The 21,385-nt window shown below is 57.0% G+C and overlaps 6 protein-coding genes across 6 annotated transcripts; 2 read left to right on the forward strand and 4 right to left on the reverse strand.

The window, feature by feature from the left end:
• The first annotated feature begins 160 nt into the window (after positions 1-160).
• On the forward strand, positions 161-4,476 carry B0T15DRAFT_226816 (uncharacterized protein). The gene is made up of 2 exons (XM_062862890.1): positions 161-736; positions 826-4,476. The coding sequence occupies exons 1-2, from the start codon at positions 447-449 to the stop codon at positions 4,259-4,261; spliced, it is 3,726 nt and encodes a 1,241-aa protein (XP_062719795.1). The 5' UTR covers positions 161-446; the 3' UTR covers positions 4,262-4,476.
• Positions 4,477-5,650: 1,174 nt separating this feature from the next.
• On the forward strand, positions 5,651-7,440 carry B0T15DRAFT_436178 (glycosyltransferase family 4 protein; the record flags this gene model as incomplete). The annotated part of the gene is made up of 3 exons (XM_062865828.1): positions 5,651-6,029; positions 6,125-6,906; positions 6,940-7,440. Exons 1-3 carry the CDS (start codon positions 5,852-5,854, stop codon positions 7,438-7,440), a joined length of 1,461 nt encoding a protein of 486 aa, XP_062719796.1. The 5' UTR covers positions 5,651-5,851.
• Positions 7,441-7,915: 475 nt separating this feature from the next.
• On the reverse strand, positions 7,916-8,502 carry B0T15DRAFT_226838 (uncharacterized protein). Its single transcript, XM_062862891.1, has one exon. The coding sequence runs from the start codon at positions 8,357-8,359 to the stop codon at positions 7,970-7,972; it is 390 nt and encodes a 129-aa protein (XP_062719797.1). The 5' UTR covers positions 8,360-8,502; the 3' UTR covers positions 7,916-7,969.
• Positions 8,503-8,645: 143 nt separating this feature from the next.
• On the reverse strand, positions 8,646-11,122 carry B0T15DRAFT_399437 (uncharacterized protein; the record flags this gene model as incomplete). The annotated part of the gene is made up of 5 exons (XM_062865008.1): positions 8,646-9,115; positions 9,195-10,086; positions 10,165-10,215; positions 10,302-10,649; positions 10,913-11,122. 5 exons carry the CDS (start codon positions 11,120-11,122, stop codon positions 8,646-8,648), a joined length of 1,971 nt encoding a protein of 656 aa, XP_062719798.1.
• A 5,601-nt stretch (positions 11,123-16,723) lies between these two features.
• B0T15DRAFT_512223 (uncharacterized protein) lies at positions 16,724-18,650 on the reverse strand (the record flags this gene model as incomplete). The annotated part of the gene is made up of 4 exons (XM_062867962.1): positions 16,724-16,982; positions 17,046-17,507; positions 17,597-17,902; positions 17,974-18,650. 4 exons carry the CDS (start codon positions 18,648-18,650, stop codon positions 16,724-16,726), a joined length of 1,704 nt encoding a protein of 567 aa, XP_062719799.1.
• Positions 18,651-19,214: 564 nt separating this feature from the next.
• Positions 19,215-20,580, reverse strand: B0T15DRAFT_226911 (uncharacterized protein). The gene is made up of 2 exons (XM_062862892.1): positions 19,767-20,580; positions 19,215-19,712 (listed from the first exon to the last, which is right to left on the reverse strand). The coding sequence occupies exons 1-2, from the start codon at positions 20,489-20,491 to the stop codon at positions 19,319-19,321; spliced, it is 1,119 nt and encodes a 372-aa protein (XP_062719800.1). The 5' UTR covers positions 20,492-20,580; the 3' UTR covers positions 19,215-19,318.
• Positions 20,581-21,385: the final 805 nt, after the last annotated feature.

Raw genomic sequence — 21,385 nt, forward strand, 5'->3', positions numbered from 1 at the left:
CCGCAGCGCGGAGTATGCACAGATGTAATTCGTACTGTACTTACTGTGTACTTTGGCCATGCAGGTGCCTTTGTATGTACACGGTACTTCGGACGACGCCTCAGCAATATGAGCAGCCACTAGCGTCAACCGGAGCCGACCAAAATCTGTGCACCGGTCTTGCCTCTTTTACTTTTGACACCACACATCTGACGTTGATGTGTTCCACAGCCCCCGAACCATCTGATAATTTTGATGTCGCGCTGTCAGCCGAACACACCCGTCTCAACTCCTTTTCGTGCTTGTTTACGCGGTCCATGTGGCAACGGTCCTTGTGGCAACGTGTTATGGCTGTCTAATCGCCATTTCAATTGCGCCAACCGCTCTGGACAAATGCGCTGAATGCCAGACGACACTGCTGTCCAGCATGACGGCCTTGCTTTACTGTGCTCAACAGGATTCCCACCATGGAGCCCCAACGACCACATTCACCGTTCCGTCGACCCTCGCAACCCTTTCTTCACAATATCCTCCCGCCGTCGAATGTTACGCACCGGAGCGCCAATAACACGCCGGTATCATCGACGGGCCTCTTCAGTCCGACTCTCACCCGCCCCCCCAACAGAATTCTTCTCTCGTCGCAGCCCGGCCCCGAGGCTGCGGCACCCGGAGGCTCGAACATGTCGTATCTGCATCCGTTGCAGCTGCGCGATTTGCAGGGCAACCTGCACAGCCTACACGGCCACAAGGTCCGAGAGTAAGTGTTGAGATCAGGATAGAGAATGCTAGGCTTCCAACCCTGATACCACTAGCTGTCCCAGCCCATTCCGCTAACCTCGCCACCAGGACACACAAGGCCAATGTTGAGCATGACTACGCAACGGGCAGAAAGCACATCAATAACTACGAGATCATTGAGGAGATCGGCCGCGGCATGCATGGCAAGGTGAAGCTCGCCCGGAACGTATCGAACGGCGAGTATGTTGCCATCAAGATCATTCCAAGGTTTTCTAAGAAGAGGCGATTGGGCAAGGTCATGGCGATGTCCACCCAGGACAAGAGCAAGAAGGAGATCGCTATCCTCAAGAAGATCCGGCACCCTAATGTCGTCGCGCTCCTCGAGGTCATCGACGATCCGGAGTTGAAGAAGATCTACATGGTGCTCGAACACGTCGAACTGGGCGAGGTTGTGTGGAGGAAGAAGGGCCTTCCCCATATCTGCGAGTACGAACGCCGTCGTGTTGAAAGAGAGATGCACGGCGCTAAGCCCACGCCCGAGGAGGAACGGTTCGAACGACTCCTGCTGCAGCGCCAGGCTGCGAAGGACGCCGAGCGAGCGAAGCTGAGGGCCAAGGCCCAAAGACCTTCGGCCGATTATTGGAGTTTCGAATATGGGCCCCTGGACGATGAGGAGCTTGACGCATACGTTGGTTCGCTAGGCAGAGACGATGCGGTCTTGTCAACAATACGTCGCACCCCGTCCATGGCGAGTTCTCTGGCTGGGTCAAGAGCCACGTCCCGGGCACCTTCTCGGACACAGTCAAGTAAATCGCTGTCGAGGCACCTTGAGGTTCCTCGTGCCGAGTCAAATGTCGCCTCCGTTGCCCAAGAGCGTGAACCGGAAGCGAGCGGAGCTCTACCAAGCAAACCCGACACCTCGACGGCGCTCGACGGGACCATGTACGGCGCGTACGTCGAGGATACTGGTTCGCGTGCGAGGTCGCCCAGCATGGCGGAATCGATCACTTCGCACATCTCCGCCTTCGACTTCAGCAAGGTGCACGACCCCTATGTGGATGACTTCTCCTACGTGCCCTGCTTCACCATGGAGCAGGCAAAGAACACATTCCGCGACACTGTCTTGGGTCTGGAGTACTTGCATTATGAGGGCGTAGTTCACCGGGACATCAAGCCGGCGAACCTACTCTGGACCAGGGATCAGAGAGCGAAAATTGCCGATTTTGGCGTGTCCTACTTTGGCCGACCTGTCAGGGACGGAGAGCCGGATGACACCATCTCGGAATCGGAGGCTAAGGATTTCGACAACGATCTGGAACTTGCCAAGACGGTTGGAACACCCGCTTTTTTCGCACCTGAGCTCTGTGCCACCGATCTCTACGATGCGCCTCCTGGCGAGCAGCCCAAGATCACTGAGCAGATTGATGTTTGGTCCTTGGGGGTCACGTTGTACTGTCTGATCTTTGCTCGCCTTCCCTTCCTCGCTGAGGACGAGTGGCAGATGTTCAGGAAAATCGCAAACGAAGAGGTCTACATCCCTAGCCGACGATTGCGCCCTGTCGATCCCTCCACCAAACCCAGCGAAAAGTCCTTGTACACACGTGTGAACACGCCGCCCTACCGCGATGACGATGAGCTTGCTTATGAAGACATTGAACCCGACCTCCAAGATCTTCTGAGGAAGATGCTCACCAAGAACCCCGAGAAAAGAATCCGCTTGCGTGACGTCAAGAGGCATCCCTGGGTGATCAAGGACATCGACAATAGGATTGCGTGGCTCGACGACACTGATCCGTCGAGGACGACATCTGGCCAAAGGATTCAGGTTGATGAGAAGGATATGGCTCGTGCTGTTGTTCCGCTGAATATCTTCGAGCGTGCGAGATCGGTAATCAGGAAGACCGTGGGCAAGGTCATGCATCGTGGCGATCGGACGGAGAGTGTATCATCTAGGAGGCGTGCTGCCAGCAGCGCAGCATCCTCCGTAGGAGGGGACAGTCCCATAACCGGAATGAGCGCCCCTCATCTCCGCGAGACCCGGCGAAGAAGCTTGCGCCCCGATGATTACTTCTCTCCTCCGGGCCAAACCAGCGGTCACCCCTTGACACACAGTGTCCTGGCTAGCCCCGAGGAAGGGTCCCCGGCGGACACCCTTGCATCTTCCCCTGCGGCGCAGTCATCGAATTTTAGCCACGCTTTGCGTAAGCCACTGGAGTTGCTCACGGCACTTGACGATCAATGGGCTCGGCAGGCAGCCACATCGCCAAACAAACCAGGACCCCGTCATGGACATGCTCGGTCCATCACAAACGCATTTCTCAGTCTGAGCCCACACCACCACACACCAGCCGAAGCGCAGACACTCCCGCCAACGCCACTGTTCGACAGTCCCATGGATGACCCAATCAGCGCACTGAGGAAGGCCCGCGACACGAAGCCTAAGGCAGACGAGCTTGGCCGAGCACGGTCCGTTGACCGCGGACTGTTCGGGAGCAACGATAAACGCGCCGAGGCAATGGTGTCGCTGAGCACGGCTGTCGCGCCGGGCAACGTGCAGTTCACCCCGCGGCCTCGCCATAAGCCGTCAATCGAGCTCATTAAGGGACTTGAGCGAGCTGCGTCTTCGATGCCTCCGACTCCCAATCCGATTTCTGAGTCTCAAAGCGGTCCATTCAAGTCGGAACCAAATATGCACAGCAGGCAGCGTGTTCTTGTCGACGTTGAAGAGGAGCCAGCAACGGCTCATCGCGTCGACGCCTCCGTCGACCCTGGGACACCCCAACGTGACCGGCCGAAGCCATCGACGCCTGAACCAGTGGATCCAGGGTCTACGACATGCCCTCCATCCCCCGGAGACGAAAGATCCCCTCCGAATGAGACGCTTCCGACAGGCAAGTCCTCGAGCTCAACGTCAATGGGCGCACTCACGACCCCATTGACAACCCCAAGCGAGTCGGCGAGCCCGATCTGTGGGCTCAGCAGTCAGATGACCAAGGAGGTTACTGATCGGATGCTCGCTTTCCAGTCGGATCCCTCACTGCCGGCTCTTCTCAGCAGCACAAGTTCGGTATCGGCAGACCCAGAAGGAGACTTCCTCGGCAACCCAGGAGTCGTTGGACGATCTTCGGTCATCGACACGACCGACTCCCTCACGCCTCCGGCCTTGACCAAGGAACCCATCTCGGGATTCCCGCTGGAAGCGCAGGACATGCCGGAAGGCGCAGTCCGCGTGAAACTGGATAGCGCCGCCGATCTCCCTCCGAGCCGCGGCAAGTTTGGCACTTGGAGAGCATCGCGAAGTCACCGTGACGATGATTGTGACGACGATGATGATAGTGATAGCGACGAAGGCTTAACCATGGCCATGCCGAGGAAAAGGCTGCCGACCCCGACGGAGCCTGATTCTGGCTCGCTTCCTAGAGACGCGCAGGCGCCCCAGACACACCGGGTGGACCGACTGATTGGGAATGCGAGACGGAGAGACACCAATTGGAGCGTGGGCAGTACCGAGACGGCCAAGAAGCTCGTCGTAGATGGCGAGTGAGCATGCTGTCAGCATGTCGCCTGTGTTGGGTCCACTGAACGCTCGAATGCACACGCAAATGCCTTTTATTCGTTCCAGTTTCCTCCGCCATCCAGCTGACTTTGTTCCGCGGGCCTGGCTTCCTGATGAAAAAGCGACCAAAAACATGTCTCTTTGTCTTTCCTCGCGGCGCATCGCTCTCGGGAGAGGTTTTCATTTGGCTTTTATAGACAGACTGCCCGCATTTTTTTGGAGTTACATGGTTGCATGGACTGGGTGTTGGGTCGTCGACCCGGTGTCGGTCTCGGATGAAGTGAATGAATAGGGCGGGGGGAAGTGACGGGTGATGGATGGATGACGGATGCTTATAAGTCCTTTTTTCTTTTTTTCTTTTTTTGTTTTGTTTTGGCTTTGGCTACGGCCTGAAACACATGAACCGGTGAACTGATTTCTACTTTGGGGGAGCGGAGTCTTGATTCTTTGGTGTAGGTTGGTTGGAACAGGAGATTGGGGGCGAAGCTTTTCTGGAGTGGGATACCTTGTTACTACTATTACCGCTTTTACTTACCATCCTGTTTCTAGTCTTCTTTTTCTTCATCTTCTTCGGCGGGTTTCTGTGCATATATCTAATCACACTCTCAATTCAGAAATTCGGCAGGCATAACTTGATGAGACATTGATGTATGGCTTGTTCATCGCCGTGGCTACTCGGGTGGGAAATGGGATGTGGGCGTGGTTGGATGGGCAGTCGCGGAGGCGCCAGGTGAATAGTGCAGTAAGCGTTGGTTATATCCAGGGGCTTTGATCTTGTCGGCGGCTAGGATAGCGAGGCTTAGTTCATGCTGTAGAGGTGAGCAATTCAATGGACTCTCTCAGCGATGGGAGGGCGTTGTGTTGCCCCATATCCTAGGCTATGATGCCCATCTGTCCTTGTACTGGTTGTTCTCCGTTTATTGCATAGATGGCCCGGTTGCCCTCGCTGATTCAGCGAAGTCCCCGTCCCTCGGTTCTATCGTATGTCGTATTAGGGACCTGTGTTGGGCCGATATGCCACACACCGCATCTACAAGTATGTATTATATTGTATTGTACATACATACAGCTCCTGCCTTTGGATGGACTCAGATAACTAACTATTTGTCTCGAACATGCTGATCCATACCATGGTATCCGTAGTTGCTGGTGTAGATCGACCGAGGCAGTGGGTGGGTATGCCACGTAACGTATATGGAGTCCGGCCGATGTTACTCGAGCCGGACCATCGTGAGAAAGTCGTGTTCTACCTCCGTACCGCGGTTGTTCTTGTCCACCATCCACGCTAGATGATCGTGGGTTTGGTGGTTCGGTTTTCTCGAATCGGGAAGCCGTGAGGGGTGGAATTGGAGATGCGGCGGTGAGGCTCGAATTGAGGTGAGAGTACGGATTACGGAGTACCTTGATACTTACGTGTGATCGGTACGAGATATTGGTAAATACATACAGGCCTGTAATTTACGCTTGCCTGCCGGAATGATCTAGATGCTTGGCATTATCGGACTTGGAACTCGCCAAACGTCGGCCGGCCGCCTACGGCACCCCACATCATAATCGTGAACCAGCCGTCATTAAGGTATGGCCGGCGACAAGAAACGGAGCAAGACCATAGTGTTCCTGCACCCGGACTTGGGAATTGGCGGGGCCGAGCGGCTGGTGGTGGACGCGGCCGTGGGACTGCAGAAGCGCGGACACAGAGTGGTCATCTTCACGAGCCACTGCGATCCCGCGCACTGCTTCGACGAGGCCCGCGATGGTATGTATACAAAACTGACTGCAGGTCTACAGTACCCATTGGTCATGGTCATGGTCATGGTCATATGCTAATTCAGAAACGCCAAAACCACACAGGCACCCTCGACGTCCGCGTGCGCGGCGACACCGTCGTCCCAACGAACCTTCTCGGCCGCTTCGCCATCCTCTGCGCCATCCTGCGGCAGCTGCACCTGATCCTGCACATCGCGCTCTTCACCTCGGAACTGCGCGACCTCAGCCCCGACGCCTTCTTCGTCGACCAGCTCAGCGCCGGCCTCCCGCTGCTGACATGGCTCTCCGCCACCACCACGCCCATCTTCTTCTACTGCCACTTCCCGGACCTCCTCCTGGCGCAAGGGCGCGCCCGCCTCTGGAAGCGCCTCTACCGCGTCCCCTTCGACCGGCTCGAAGGGTGGAGCATGGCCTTCGCCGACGCGGTCGCCGTCAACTCGGCCTTCACCCAGTCCATCGTCTCGCAGACCTGGCCGGCCCTGGCACGCAGCAAGATCCTGCACGTCGTCTACCCCTGCATCGACACCTCCACCTCCACCTCTATCTCCTTCTCCTTCTCCCCACCCTCCGGGCCCGATAATGACAATAACAATAACAACAACAAGGTCGTCGAACCGCTGCCCTGGACCAGCGACGGAATCATCCTCTCAATCAACCGCTTCGAGCGGAAGAAGGACGTCGCGCTCGCCCTGCGCGCCTTCGCCCTCCTTGCCCCCCGGCAGCGCAAGCGGGCGAGGCTGATCCTCGCGGGCGGGTATGACAACCGCGTGGCCGAGAATGTGTCGTACCACGCGGAACTGGTGGCGCTGGCCGACGAGCTGGGCCTCAAGAACGCCACGGCCAAGACCCTGCCTTCGGCGCTCAGCGTGATGTCCTCGTCATCGTCGTCGTTGGAGGAGAACGAGGAGGAGGGTGTGCAGGTGCTGTTTCTGCTGAGCGTGCCCAACGTGCTCAAGGAGATGTTGCTGCGCTCGGCGAGGCTGCTCGTGTATACCCCGTCCAACGAGCACTTCGGCATTGTGCCGCTCGAGGCTATGTTGCGCGGTGTGCCGGTGCTTGCGGCGGATAGTGGCGGGCCGAGGGAGACGGTTGTCGAGGGGGTTACGGGCTGGTTGAGGGACCCCGGGCAGCCGAGGGCTTGGTGTGAGGTCATGGATCGGGTGCTGAATGAGATGGGGGAGGAGGAACTGAAGAAGATGGGCAGGGCCGGGGTGGAGAGGGTGAAGGGGAGGTTTGCGGAGGCGCAGATGGCGGAACGGTTGGAGGGGATCTTTGAGGGAATGGAGAAGAAGAAGGGGTTGAGGAGGTCTGGGGTGTCGGGGTTGGTGGTCTTGGTGGCTGCCGCTGCCGTGGTAGGGGCCTTGATTGCCGTCATGCAGGCTGGTAGGATAGGAAGGTAGATGGTGTCTAGTCCACAACCTCTGGTTCTCGACCTTATCATACCGTGAGCAAGTCCCCGCCAGTTGTCAGAGTAGCCGATCGTCATGTAAAATCCCGATGCGGATGCGGTGCTGCCTGCCATCACCATACTGCACCCTGACCTACCCTCATATGCTTCCTGTTCCTCACAGGCCAGCTTCCAGAGCAGATCTTTCACATCACATCACATCATCACCAACCCCCGGTTAGTTGGAAGTCATTGAAAACCACAAACCGAACTTCTGATTATGCCACGCGGGCTCCTGTCACTCCCGTCACTCCCGATGCCAGTGACCGTGATGAATGTACCCTACATATCGCCCCTTGTTTTTGTGATTCCATGCCGTCGTCAGTCCCTGAAATAAAGCAGCAGCAGCAGCCATTGCGCCCAATCCGGCAATAAACAGCAACGCCCAGAGAGAGCCAGAGGGCGCCCATCTCACCCGAAGGTTACTATTACGGCGCCCCTCCCCCCGACAACCGATCCACCACCCCTCTTGTTTGTGAACCCTATCCAGTCCTTGAGTGAATGTGCCATGCCATGCCATGCCATGCCCATGCCTTGCTCACTGACTGACTTGACTGACTGACCGTCCCGATACCATTGGTAGAGAGAATCGGAAGAAAAGAAAAACGAAGAATTAATGAAATAAGAAGGAAAGGCCCAGAGAAACAACCTTGATTCGAAAAGCAGAACCTTGCCATGAATGATGCATCGCTCATGAGTCTAAAGCTGGCGTGATGGCAACACAATGGCCCCCATGCGCCCTTGCCCGACTGCCCGTGACGACCGTGCTGGTATTGTATTGGTATTGGTACCACGACCGCATCCGCATCCACCCTTGCCGTCGTCAATACTGTGCTGTTGCTCATGAGCGAAGTGAAGAGCTGGGCCGTCATGACATGCCCCCCCGTGCCCCGTGAGCGACCGTCCTGATTTTTGATGCCACGGAAATAAAAGGAAAGAAGAAGAGAGAGAGAAGAAACTCCAGAACAAAGCGACTTTTCTTTTTGTTGTTGGAAGCCAGACCCTCAGAATTTCTCATGGCGCCACCACCGCAGAACCGGAGAAAGAGTCCTGCCCAAGCCCTTAACTAGGCTGGCCCGAGTTCGCTTGAGACAAATGCGACGCAGCGCGGCCGGAGAAAGAGAGAGAGAGAGAAGGGGGGGGGGGGCGGGGGGACCCCTAGTATTTCATAACGAGAACCGAAGCCTTGAGGATATTCTTGGCATGGATCGTCGAGCCCTGATCCTTCCGCAGGGTGATGGCGGGCGTCACGCACAGCTTAACGCGGCACTTCTCGGCCTGCAGCTGGCGAGGGTCGGTGGAACAGTCCAGCGCCTCGTGCATCTCGGTCATAAACAGCGAGTTGACGTCGTTAAATGTGAACACGAAGGTGATGGGCGCCTGGAGGACCTTGGCCGAGACGTCCCAGGCGGTGCTGGCAATCACTGAGATGTCGTAGACCACGCCGTCCTTGGCCGCTTTGGAGTCCATGTCGCTGGGGAGAAAGACTGCAAGGATATCCTTGAGTCGGCTCGCATGCTGTGTGATTTTGTTGGATCGGTATTTGGTTGCTTCCGGGCTTTCGACAATCTCCCGAATCAGCTTTGCGCGTCGCTCAATGAGAGCCTGCCTCTCGTGCGGCTTGGACGCTATATGGCGGGGGAAAGATGACTAGTCAGTTGACAAGCACGCACGATATTAGGGGGGAATGCGTTTTGTTTTACTCACCGTCTATGGCGTCCAACTCGCGCTCCGTCGCCCGCAGCTTGTCACCACAGTCGGTGGAATAGTCGGCCCACGCTTGCACGCTCATCATCGCTGTGAACACGTACTGGAAGATGAGGCGCTGCAGGAAGTAGGTGCGGGCCCCGGGGGAATTCAGCAGCCGCAGGACGTACTTGCCACGGCTCGCTTCCTGGTCGTGGGCCGCGAGGTTCGAGATGAACCCCCAGAGGTAGCCGTCCGTCTGCTTTTGGAGGCGGGCCTTAAGGTCTCCCTCGACAGGGGGCAGCTGCTGGAAGTACTGCACGCAGAAGCCGCGGATCATCGAGAAGAGCGTGTTAAATTCGTCCGCCCACTTCACTGTCTCCGGGTCGGACAAGACGGCGCGGGGGGTGTCTCTCTTCCGCTCCTTGGGACTGCCTTTCCCATCTGTATTGAACCTGTCGCCGGGATGCAGGTCGAGGGACGAGCCGGACGTGTCCGCGACCGACTTCTTGCGCTGCAGCGGCGGGTTATTAGCGGGGAGAGGGAAAAATGGCGGCGGCCCGTAGTGCTGCACGTATCCGCCACGAAACCAGGGGGGGCCGTAGTTCCAGTAGCTGGCAGGCATTGCGTTACTCGGCGGCTGCGCGGTCTTCGGACGGTTGTTGCCCGGACGTTCGGCGGCGGCGGGCTGCGCAGTCTTCGGGCGCGTGTGTCCCGGACGTTCGGCGGCGACGGGCCGCGCGGCGGCGGCACTGGTCGCGCTGGTAGTAGTAGTAGTGGTGGCCGCACGTCGCCCAGCCATCGGTCCGGTCGGAGGGCGGCGGAGTTCCTCCAGCAGGGCGGCGCGCTCCTCTGGCGCAGTGTGAATCTGCATCCAGAGGTACCGCTTATTGCTAACCTGCTCCTGCAGGATCTGCCATTTCGATTTGATTGTTAGTGCTGCAATCCCCCAAGGGCCCGACGCCACCAGAAGAAGGGTCGGTCCACGTACTTTCTTGGCCTCCTCGGCCTCGCGCAGCTGCGCCTCTGTCTCACGAAGCTGCTCACGCAGGGACTGTGGTCAATCGACGGTTAGCTTAGCTGCTCGCAGCTCGTTCAGTCGACGATCTGCGACTGTCCGGGACGTACCTGGATGGTCTTCCGGTCCTCGTCACTGCGCCTCACCACGCTGGACATGGCCTTCTCGGACCGCTCGCACCGCTGCTTCCAGTTCTGCAGCTCGGCCTGCAGGCTCTGGATCTTGCCCTCGGCACTGGCGGTGCCGGGGAGCACGTTGTTCACCGCCGACTCCAGCGCCCTGAAGTCGCGGGCGAGGCTCTCGTTGGCCTCGCTCAGCTTGACCGAGCTCCTCACCAACTCGGTCATGTCGTAGTCGAACGAGACTAAAAAGTCTCGCGACAGCGCCGGCTGCCGGTAGAGGCCGCAGCGCAGCCCCCACATCCGCGCCTGGCCCTTCTGGATCTGCTCGCGGTGCGTCTGAGTTTTATCAGTCAGCACACAATGAAAGATGTTTTTATGTGAAAATCATGATGGAGGTGATGGGGAGAACGAACGAAACTGGGTCATAGAAAGGAATCATGAGTGGGTGATCATAGAAGGGAAATCTTGGATGGGTGATCATAAGAAGAAAAGAAAACGAAGCTGGGTGATAATAAAAGCGAACAAAAGTCGGTAATAGAAGCAAGATTGAGAAGTTTGTGATAAAACAGAACAAAGTTGGGGGAGGAAGATAAATTTACCTTTTGCGCCGCATGGATCCCGGGCTCCAGGGGGTCCAGGCGGACCCCCTGCGCCGCCTCCATGAACGCCTGGGTGGTTGACCCAGGGAGGAAGGAGGGCGTCGGGGCAGGCGGGAAGGGGGAACCGGCGAAGGGCGCGCCGGGAAACACCCCAGCCGGGGGCGGGCCATAGGGCAGGGGCTGCGGCGGCGGGGGGTACCCGAACGCCATGGCCGGGCCACGCGGGGGACCAATCCCGGGGCCCGGGTACGCCGCCAGCGTTAGGGCCGGCGGCGGCGGGGCAACGCCACCAGGGGGGAACCCACGCACATCCTCTGGACGCAACGAGCGCCCCTCGCCCGCCCGAGGGGCGCCCGTGCCACCGCGGGGACCACCGCGACCGCCACGACCGCCAGCAGGGGGCGCCGAACCACGAGGAGCTCCCGACATGATGATGATGGCCGGTGATGTGAGGGTCGGCCAAGGGGTGCAGAGACGCGAACGGGACGCGCACACAGAACGGCAGACGGCCGGCCGACTTGGTCTGCTGAGTGAGGGAAGTTGGGTTCTGAGGCGGGCGGATGCGGCCCGAATTTTCTGGATGAGAAGTGTCCGCGCGTAAGACAGAACGTGCTGGTTTCTGCTGCCGTTGTTAGCAACACGTGAGGCTCGTTCCTGTCTTGTGGAGGGCTTTACTTACTTAGGCCGCGGTCTTTGCAACAGGCCGGGGGGAGATAAGAGAAGTGCTGTGATAGAATATCAGTATGTCAATTGCCCATAGTCTCTGCAGTAAGGAGAAATACCTTAGCGATGCAGCCGTCGAGCTCCCGATGGGACCAAGTCGTGCTGCTCTGAACTGCTGAAGAAATGGGAGAAGATGTTGGTTCAGAGAAGTGAGGGAAGTCAGTAAGTCCTCGGAGGGAAGTTTTCAAGGGCCAACGCTATCCAAAGAAGGAGCACAATGCCGATACGCGCGAACCGCTCGGTGAATGGGCTGAAGAGAAAGTCCTCAAAGAGTGACGTGGTCAGAGAATAAGTAGCAGAAGACCGATGAACAAGATGAACAACCGGTAGCTGCTGGGAAACGATTGGGGGAATGGTTCTCGAGGCGCAGATAAGAGGTCCAGAGAAGAAGAAGGTTTCCAGGCGAGGACTGCAAAGTGAATCCTGGAAGAAATATTCTTGAGGAGGGAAGCCCCGTGAGAGTCGGTCGTAGAATAGCCGAGCTTTAGCCAGTGAACCGTGGTGGGAGGAAGGCACTCGGACTTCCCGGGGTACCGATGAAGACCAATACGCGGCTGGGAGAGACCGACTGCTCGTTGTGGGATGAATGTGCAAGAGAGCCTAGACGCGTCCCTGACCGTGGCGATACGCGGCTTAAGAGGAGGTGAGGCTGGGCCCGGGCGCTGTGTCTGTGTGTCAACGCGGTCCAAGCAAGCCTCATGGCATCCACAACACCGAAACCTGACTCGCCGAACCGTCTGATATCGGATGAAACCGCTCGAGCCATGGGGATCCATGGGCGTGAGCCGCCATCTAAGCGGCGCGGGAAGAACGAATGTCCGGCCGGCGGTTCGTGGACGAACGGACACATAAAGTCCTTCACGGAACGTACCTCAGAGGTGCTGGCGGGCATGTCTTCGACCTGCTGATATCGTCAGTCAAGCCCTGGATGTGCTGTCATTAATGACAAGGAAGCTAACTGATACTGAGCATTCACACAGAAATAGGAGACGACAGGGGGAAAGAGACCAACAGACCTTTCATGCCCCAATACCACATCACCATCCCAAAGGCCTAGCCTAGGAGATCGACCCTAATCCTGAGAGCTACGTCTCGGCAAAGAGGGCCGCCCACTGGGGCGACATCCCTCACCCTCGGAGACACTGGCCGGGGAACGAGCTCGATCATCAAGCTAAGGGCGAGAGGATGGTCATCGAAAAAGGGCTTTCTTGCCGGCTATGGCGGCCCCGCGCCGTGCCGAGGTAAAGAAAGAGGCACACACATGAGGTCGACAAAGGCCTGGGGGGGGAGGCAAGCAAGCTCGCCGGGCGAACCACCAAAGCCTTTGTGAGACAAGCCACCGCGGCAGCGAGGTCTGCGGATGAACATGTCGCTGCCCGTTCACCTTCAGTGAAGGGGCAGCCATCAAGGAAAATCGCCGGCGCACTAACCCAACCCCCCCCCCCCGGCCAGAGCAGAATGAGAGCAATCCCCGCCAAAGGAGGGCGCCCGGACAAAGCTGCTCATCCCCCCTAACCATGTCGACAGCTGAGAGGATATCCTGGCTGGAGAGTAGCCCTGCGCTAAGCTAGGAGTTAGTATGAAGGTCACGCCCCTGCTTTGTCAACATGAAAGCGAGGTAACAGAAGATGAACAACGAAGGAGGTTGAACAACGAAGGAAATGGAAGAGTGAAGGAAGTGGAAGAACGAAGGAAGATGGAGAACAAGGCTGGAGGGAGAGCCCTTTATAGGGGGAGCAGAGATGGCCCCCACTGGGACGCATCGAGAGAATCCCGCTAGCCACATCGCCCGGGCCGAATCGTAGATCAGATCCTGGTCCCGGCCCCCATCGTCTGGAACACAGATCCAATAAGATCGTCGATCTGATGTCGAGAGGCATCACGCGTCGTCGGAATAAGGTTTAGTGCGGTTCCGGAAGGGTTCCGGAAGATGAGACCACGTCACCCGGGTCCGGGGAAGGGGATCCAGGATCTCGGTTCCCCGGGTAGAGATCAGATGGTGGTCCGGGTATTATCTCCGTGAACCGGACTTTATATATAAGACGGTGGTCTGATGCCGAGAAGCATCACACGTCGTCGGATTAAGGTTTGGTGCACTTCCGGAAGATCTGATCGTGTAACGCAGGCCCGGATAAGCAGGTCCAGGTCCAGAGATTCGGGACTAGGGATCCGTGATCCGGAACAGTTCCCTGGGAGGTCAGATCGCCGTCCTGGCACTGTCCTCGTATAACACAGACCTGATAGGATAGTAGTCTGGAATGTGAAAAGGAATCACGCGTCGTCGAATCAAGGTTTATTGCAGTTCCGGAAGATTAGATCGTATAACGCGGGTCCGTATAAGCGGGTCTATATCCGGGGATCCGGGGATGGTGTTCCCCGGGTGGAACGGATCACGGTCCCGGCACTGCCATCCGCATAACTAAGATGGCGGTCTGATGTGCTAAAAAGGCATCACGCGTCGTCGGAATAAGGTTTAGTGCAGTTCCGGAAGAGTTCCGTAGGTGTTGTGGAAGATCAGACCATGTCACGAGGGCCCGGGGATGCAGGTCGAGGAACCGGTTCCCCGCGTGAAGATCGGACCGCGGTCCCGGACTTGCATCGGACGGAAAAGACGGCCCGATGTTGAGTTGGGAAGAACTATGCATGCGCCTCACGTGGGTGAGAGCACTGCTCAGGAACAAGGGCGACAGAGCAGGCAGAGAACAACAATGTAAGGAAGAAAAAGAAAGGAAGGTTCTCACCGAGCTGGCACGGAGCCTGTGGAAAATGGAACTTAAAGTTGGTTGACATGGGAGCAGCCTTGGTTAACAAGTCCCTCCGGGTTGGAACTTGGAAGAAATAACGGGGTAACGACCGGCTGTCGTACCCCGTGTTGGCTGAAGAAGGAAAGAAAGGAGGATCCTCGGAAAGCCCCGGGGGAGAAGGAACTTGAAGTTGGCACGGGTGCAGACCGGCTGCCGTACCCAGTGTTGGTTGAAGAAGAGAGGAAGATGTTGGTTCAAGAACAGAAGGTATTGGTTGAACAAGAGACGACGCAAGGTTCCCGGAGTGCTCCCCGGCGTGTGACTCCTTAATGAGGAGCCTCTGGAAGGACGTTGAAGCTGACCTGGGAGAGAAAAGAGGGCCAAAGCAAGTGGGTCCTCCCAGCCGGACACCCACTTTGCCCGTCGCCGGAAGTGGGAAGTCAGCACAGCATACAGCCAGCCGTCTGTTGGGCACCGTTCCGGAGCCCCGGAGACCGCTCCGGGAGAATTCGAGGGCTGCGAGGACACACTGAACGCCGGCGTTCTCGGAATTGTTGGGTTTGCATGCGACATGGTGCTGTCCGTGAAGTAGCCGCCTTCCGGCACGCGCCCGTAGTCCGGTTGGTGGTGTGGTGTGGTATTGGGTCACGGTCCGGATCAGAGCTGTGATTGTGGGATGCGGAGGGGAAGTTCTAGCTCCGCAGGCGTTTGCCGGGAGGAGGTGCGCGTCCGGGACGGAGCAAGGACCAAGGAGCACACCTGAGTCCTGACCTACATATAGGTGAGCATATGCATCCTCAAGATGGGCTGATGGTCTGACCACGGTGAAAGGGGCTGGGCTCGGCACCGTGGCACGTACTAGTACCGGGCAGGTCAGACGAAATCGAGAGAACTCGGAACGCCCCGGGGGGCTGAGTTTGGATGCAGGACGCAAACAGGCAGGAGTAGCTCAGATGCACTTGCTCTTCGTCAACGCTTCAGCTGCCGGCCGATGGCGTCTGCCGAATACTGGTAGGACGACGGCATGGGACCCGACGACAACAACGCTTGCTCGGCCCTGTGCAATGAAGCCCCGGTTAGCAACGATTAGGATGTCGGTATTTCTCGGACAGTCGTGTCAAGACGTTGGCATTGTAAGAACGAGGACGCACCAAGTCAGGGGAAAGAGTCTCAATAATATGGAGAACAGTCGTGCCATGATGTTGGAGGCCGGCGTTGTAACAAAGAATGAGGACGTACCAAGTCAGGGAAAGGAGCCTCGATGTTATGGAGGATAGTTGTGTTGTGATGTTGGTGATGTTGGAGGCAGGCATTGTAACAGAAGGAGGATGCATCACGTCAGGGGGAGGGCGTCTCGAAGCGGTAAGGGGGCAACAGAAGCTCAAATGAACCCGCTTGAGAACCTATGACTATGGTTAGTGCTGGGGAACCTTTGTTTCGGTGTTGCCCACTGTAGTAGCATAGCTAAGGAGTGAAGAGAAAGGGGTGAAATGTGCTTGAGTTTGTGGACTGGTGGTTGTGGGATGTGAGAGTTCAGAAGTCCAGAGCCCGGCCGGTTGGCCAGACTTTTTGCCTTTTATACCTACCCCAGGTGTACGTTGCACCTTCCAACGGAGAGGCTTCCAGGATTCACCCAAGCCTCCCCTTTTTGCTAAGATACCTGGTGGAGAAAAGCAGGCACAACAGGTCCGCAGACTTGGAGTCACAGCATCTATATCATTCAGTGTCAGCAGTGAAGCGACTTAGAGCACCGCAGACATGGAAGTGCGGGCAGATGTCATGCATAAAAAAGCCTGAAGGTTTATTCTCATAAGCAGACTACCTGAATGGAGCAACGGGCCAAAGTCTTAAGGAACGCTGCTCTCTGCGGGCGGATCGCATCCCCCACCTATGCGAGCCTGGTTCTGCCTAGGTACAAAAATCAGCAACTGCAACAACGCCAACGCCATGCGGGAGGCTTCAGTGATCCGCTCTTGCCAGGGGTTGATCAGCCAACAGGAGATCAAATCGAGAAGCAAGGCAGGTCGAGTCTATGACCGTAAATCAGGGGTTTTCCCACTGTCTTAGGAAGCCGGGAGGGTTGGTGGAATAGCGGACGGTGGAATAGCGAATGATGCTGGCGAAAGGCATAAAGCCATCGACTCCTAGAATCGGGGAAAGATAATCCAACAAATGAGTACCTAGTCAATGTCGAGACTAGGGCTAGAGCGCGGACAGCCATCGCCTTGTGCGGCGATACGGTAGCCTGATGGCATGTTAGAATCCCGCTGCACAAGCGCAGTAGAGACGGATGGCTCACTGTGCGGGATTCCTATGCAGACAACAGGGTGCCGTGATTAGTGTCTCAGATGGCCTTGGTGCGAGAGAACAAACTGCTGTAGACCGCGTCCACAACCGGAGCAGCTGTGATCATCCGCCCATCGAAATAGCGGCCGTTCAAGCCCTTGATGGCGTTCTCTCCGCCCTGAACCTTGTCAAACTTGAGGTATATGTCACCCGCGGAATTGGCGTCAAGAGCGATGTGGACGACGTGGCCGTATTTCTCCTCGGCCTCTTGTCGAACTTCTTCTTCGAGCTCCTTGGCCCAGTCCTCGCCCTCTTGTCTGTTGCCGCGTCAGTATAACTCTCTTCAACTGAGTGGGAGTTTGAAAAAGGGAGGTACGCACTCGGCAGGGTCGAACATGTTGTGCAGGACCACACAACGACTTGCCATGCTGACATTGACAGGCAGTGGCTTCGGCGCCTCGGTCTTGGGCTTGAGAATCTGTCGCTCAGGTTGGCCGTTGGTTGGCTCGTCAGTTCTTGCCAGCTTCCGCATGAGAGCGTCACGGCTGTAATTGTTAAAGTTCACACCAGCGACATCGGTGTCATCTAACGCACTGGCACCGGTACCCTTGTCGTTGTCTCGGCCACCGGCCCGGTCGAAGTTGGAAGCCTGGGGGCCTCTGCCCCCGGCGCCGGAGAATGCGGATCCCTGTTGGTTTTGGCCTTGGAATCCCCGTAAAAGGTTCGCAGTTGACTCTGGGGTAAACTTATCGTTTCCAAGACCAACGCGGATCGGACGACCGGCGAGGTCAAACCCGTTCATCTTCTCAAGAGCCTCACGTGCCTGAGTAGCATCGCGGAACCTATGCGGGGGGTTAGTAAACAGTTGGTGGAAAGAGAAGGGGGGGGGGGGGGGGGGAGGAGGGGGAATGAATCAAAGAGTGAAACATACTGGACAAACCCGTAGCCTCGGCTCCGACCGTTATCATCTTTCTGCAGCTGGACGAATTCGAGCTCACCAAAGGGCTCAAAAACATGCTGTAGATCGGTCTCCGTGATACTAAAGTGGATGTTCCCGACATATAGTCGGTGGAACGGGATGGAATTCGGGTGGCCCGACGACTCTGTGTTTCGTGCTTGACGATTCTTCTCCGCCTCGGTAGGCTGAACGATAACCGGAATACCTAATAGTTTCTGACCAGTGAGCTGGAGGGCGGCCGCAACGGATTCTTCATTTTTGAACTCGACGTAGCCGACACTGCAAAAAAAATCTGTTAGCCTTCGTCGCGCCATCACCAAGGAGGAAAGAAATCAACGGAGTGAACGCACCCTTTAGATCGGTTGCTAACACGATCCTTCACGATCTGGGCTTCGGCAACGGGGCCGGCCTTCTCGAAGAACTCCTTCAGCTCGCGAGTACGGAGGCGAGCGGCCAGCTGCTGGACAAAGACGGTCCGGCGGTCACGCTCATCCGGGGGAGGCGACGGCTCTCGGGGCGTGCTGTTTCTGCCGGCACTGCCACGGCGCTCATCATCGCGGCGCCGATAGCTGCGATCGTCGCGGTCACGGCGGTCGTCACCAGGGGGTCGATAGTGCCGCGTGGGCGAGCGGGAGCGCGAACGGCCGCCACGCCCACGGCCACTGCCACTGCCGCGGTAATAGTCTCCGTCGGGTCTATGACGACGTGAGTGTCGGCCAGAATCACGGCTCCGGCTCCGCCGCCTACTCTTGTGGCTTCCGGCCTCACTTCTGGGCGTGTCTCTTCCGCTCGGCGACGAGGTGCGGTGCCGGCCGCCGCTGCGATCCCGGCGGCGCTCACGACTCCGGTCACGGCTGCGATCCCGGCCACGGTCTCGGTCGCGTTCGCGGTCCCGACGTTCGCGGTCGCGATCATACTCGCTGCGGCTTCCGTTCTGGGGCGAGTCGCCATTAGCGGTTGCCTTGCTGCCCTGCTCCTTGGAGGACGCAGTCGAATCAAGGAGGGCCTCCACGTCTAAGCCTGACATTTTTGAATCAAGCGCAGCGGCGCGTTGATGTCGATTTTACTGGGTTACAGCTGAGATGCAGATTGCAAACGTGGAAAAGCCGCGATGTTTACGATGTCGGGGGGCGGCGAAATAGCCTGACGAGAGGGATCAACTTTGAAGGTTGGGAAATGGTAAATTGTGGCTCGAGAAGTTCTTTGCTATAACTGAAGGATCACGTGGTGGCTTGGCATTTTAGGCTTCGGTGCACCGTGTGAATACAGACTGAACACGTCTGTAGCAGTGCTTACACAGGACAGCTTCGATATGTGAATATGAAGGACCCCAAGACTGAAGCGCAGGAGGAAAGGCTTGTTGATAATATCTTTGATATCTTTCTTTGACAATTGCCACAAACCCAGTGAATTACTAGTATTAGGGTATTTCCAACACAGTACCACATGGAGAAGCCGTTTTGAGAGAATTAAATCCATGGCATCCATCACATGCCTCACTCAAAACTCAGTTGTAGTTTGGCGGCCGAAAACACCCGCTGCTGCAAGGCCACATGAAAAAGCTGCAAGACCACCCACCTGCACCACCCTTATTATGAAGGGCAGCCGGCAGATGCCTGCTATGTACCTTGCCTCGCCGGCCTCATTACAAGATATATGTCCCTCAACCCAGTCATTAACTCGTCATGCAGTCGCCTAGATCTTCTTCTTCGTCGCCGGCCCGAGTTCGGTGCCGAACACGTAATCCCAGAAGGGGCTGGTGACACCAAAGCCGTTCTCGTAGTCGAGGAAGTGGTGCTCGAGGTGGAGCTTCTTCAGCTGCTTCCACCACAATGGCAGGTTCTGGTGGTGCAGGAAGTAGTGCGTCAGGTCGTAGCAGATGTAGCCGAAGACACCGCCGCAATAGACAGCCGTTGCAATGTGCCAGTTCCAGAAGAAGATGGTGTGGGCCAGCTTCCAGAAAGGCGTCGCCAGCGCAAGGAACAGTGTGGGCGGCATGACAAGACGGTACTTGTCCATGGGGAGGTAATGGTGGATGCCGTGTAGAGTGAAATGTAAGGTGATGCCCACGCGGTTATCGGGAAGGTAGCTAACATGTGTCAGCAGGAAGCCACACAAGGTGCAGAAAGCAAGAAGCACTCACTAATCAAGGTGGAACAAGAACCGATGCATGATGTACTCAATCAAGGTCCACAGACACAAGCCAGCCACAAAGCAGGCGACCTCTCCAGCCGGATTGCTGAACCCCTTGCTGGCGAGGTAGAGACCGTAGCAGACAGGGGGGACCCAGACCAGCGGGATAACCCACCACGGCGTCTTGGTGAGAGGCTCGAGGAAGTTGCCAAAGAGAGGAGCCGACGCCCCGCCCCTGTAGTGGCGTGGCCTGTGGACCTGGTCCAGGTAGAACTCCTTGGAGAAGCCGCCATTCCAGACTTGCGGGAACAGCGGCCGGCTGAGGTCAAGGAACTTGTGCGTCTTGTAGTCGGAGGCGATGTCGGTGTCCTTGGTCAGGTCCTCCTCACAGGACATGCCCGTCCTCGGGTGCACGTTGGTGCCATTCGCGCCATTGGCCAACCCATTGCCGCTCGCCGACTTTGTCGTTCCGTTCGCAGAGGCAAGGAAGCCAACCAGTGAATCGTCAAGGACCTCGTAGGCCGCCTCGGAGTGCGCATGCGACGCCTCGTCCTTGAGAATGTCGGTGATGTCCTTGCCCGCGTAGTCGAGCACCAGGTCGGCGCCGCCGGGGTGGGAGTCAACGAAGTCCGTCACGTCGTAGACATTGTTGCCTACTGTGACGAAACAGGACTTCCTCGAGTTGTGCGACTCGACCTCGGCGAGCGTGAATGTGGGCAACGTCCGGCCGGGCATCTTTGCGGCTGCTTAGAAGCAGAACGGCGATAGATAGATAACGCTCTGGCACTGAAGGGCGAGACCGAAGCGTAAGAAGGCAGGTTCAGAGAGCGACGAGAGCTATGGAGAGATCATGAAAGGGAGAGGAACACCCAGGACATCGCAAAACTTCTATTGACCGCTGCGGACTAGGCGGATGAGATTTTGTTCAAGATTCAGGGGTCCCGCGAATCACAGGCGCGAACAGATTCGGATGCGCGTTCCTGCCATCGGACCACAGTGGCGTTACGCACTGGACATGGCCGTAAGAACCGCCAAGCTTTCACGGAAAGCATGTAAAAATCACCCGATCTGAAGCCTTCGGAAAGGAGCGAATCCGAAGCTTACCTAGGTAGGCAAAGGAAGGCTCGGATAGTCTGTTCTAGGGCTGCAGAAGTACACCCATAATACCTTACTTGGAGGAAGTGACGACGAGTATTGTAGGGCTCTGAGACCTCTTTCGGACCTTCCGGATCGAAGACCATCTATGTACCTTAACCACGTATCGTATTTACTACCTTAGGTAAGGTACCTTACCACTGCCCGAACTTGAAACGTTCCATTATTGTTTTACCAGCTGATGCATGAAATTGCTTTTCCATTACGGCAAACGAGGACAACGCTCTTGGCGCCAAGCTAGGTATTCGCCCAACGAGCGCTCGGCCAGCCGATGGCGGGGTCTTGCAGTGCCCCTCCTCATCCGGGCATTTTTTTTTCAATGCTGCCCAGTGGGAAAGTTGTCAACTCCTCTCGTGACATAGGGGATCGTAAAACGGAAGGCTATGTTAGGTAGGTAATTGGTAGTTTGTCTTGCGTGAAAGCCTTCACACAATCTCAATGCAGCCTATGAAGAGGCTACTATATCATAAACGA

The sequence above is a fragment of the Chaetomium strumarium genome (assembly GCF_033439665.1).
Source record: "Chaetomium strumarium strain CBS 333.67 chromosome Unknown B0T15scaffold_5, whole genome shotgun sequence".
In the NCBI taxonomy this organism is placed as follows: Eukaryota; Fungi; Ascomycota; class Sordariomycetes; order Sordariales; family Chaetomiaceae; genus Chaetomium; species Chaetomium strumarium.

Coding starts and splice junctions, on each gene's coding strand:
- B0T15DRAFT_226838 (XM_062862891.1), bottom strand. CDS start 8,359: ATGACGGCCCAGCTCTTCACTTCGCTCATGAGCAACAGCACAGTATTG.
- B0T15DRAFT_226816 (XM_062862890.1), top strand. CDS start 447: ATGGAGCCCCAACGACCACATTCACCGTTCCGTCGACCCTCGCAACCC. Junction 737..825: donor CACGGCCACAAGGTCCGAGA/GTAAGTGTTGAG, acceptor CCTCGCCACCAG/GACACACAAGGCCAATGTTG.
- B0T15DRAFT_226911 (XM_062862892.1), bottom strand. CDS start 20,491: ATGCCCGGCCGGACGTTGCCCACATTCACGCTCGCCGAGGTCGAGTCG. Junction 19,713..19,766: donor TTCTTGTTCCACCTTGATTA/GTGAGTGCTTCT, acceptor GACACATGTTAG/CTACCTTCCCGATAACCGCG.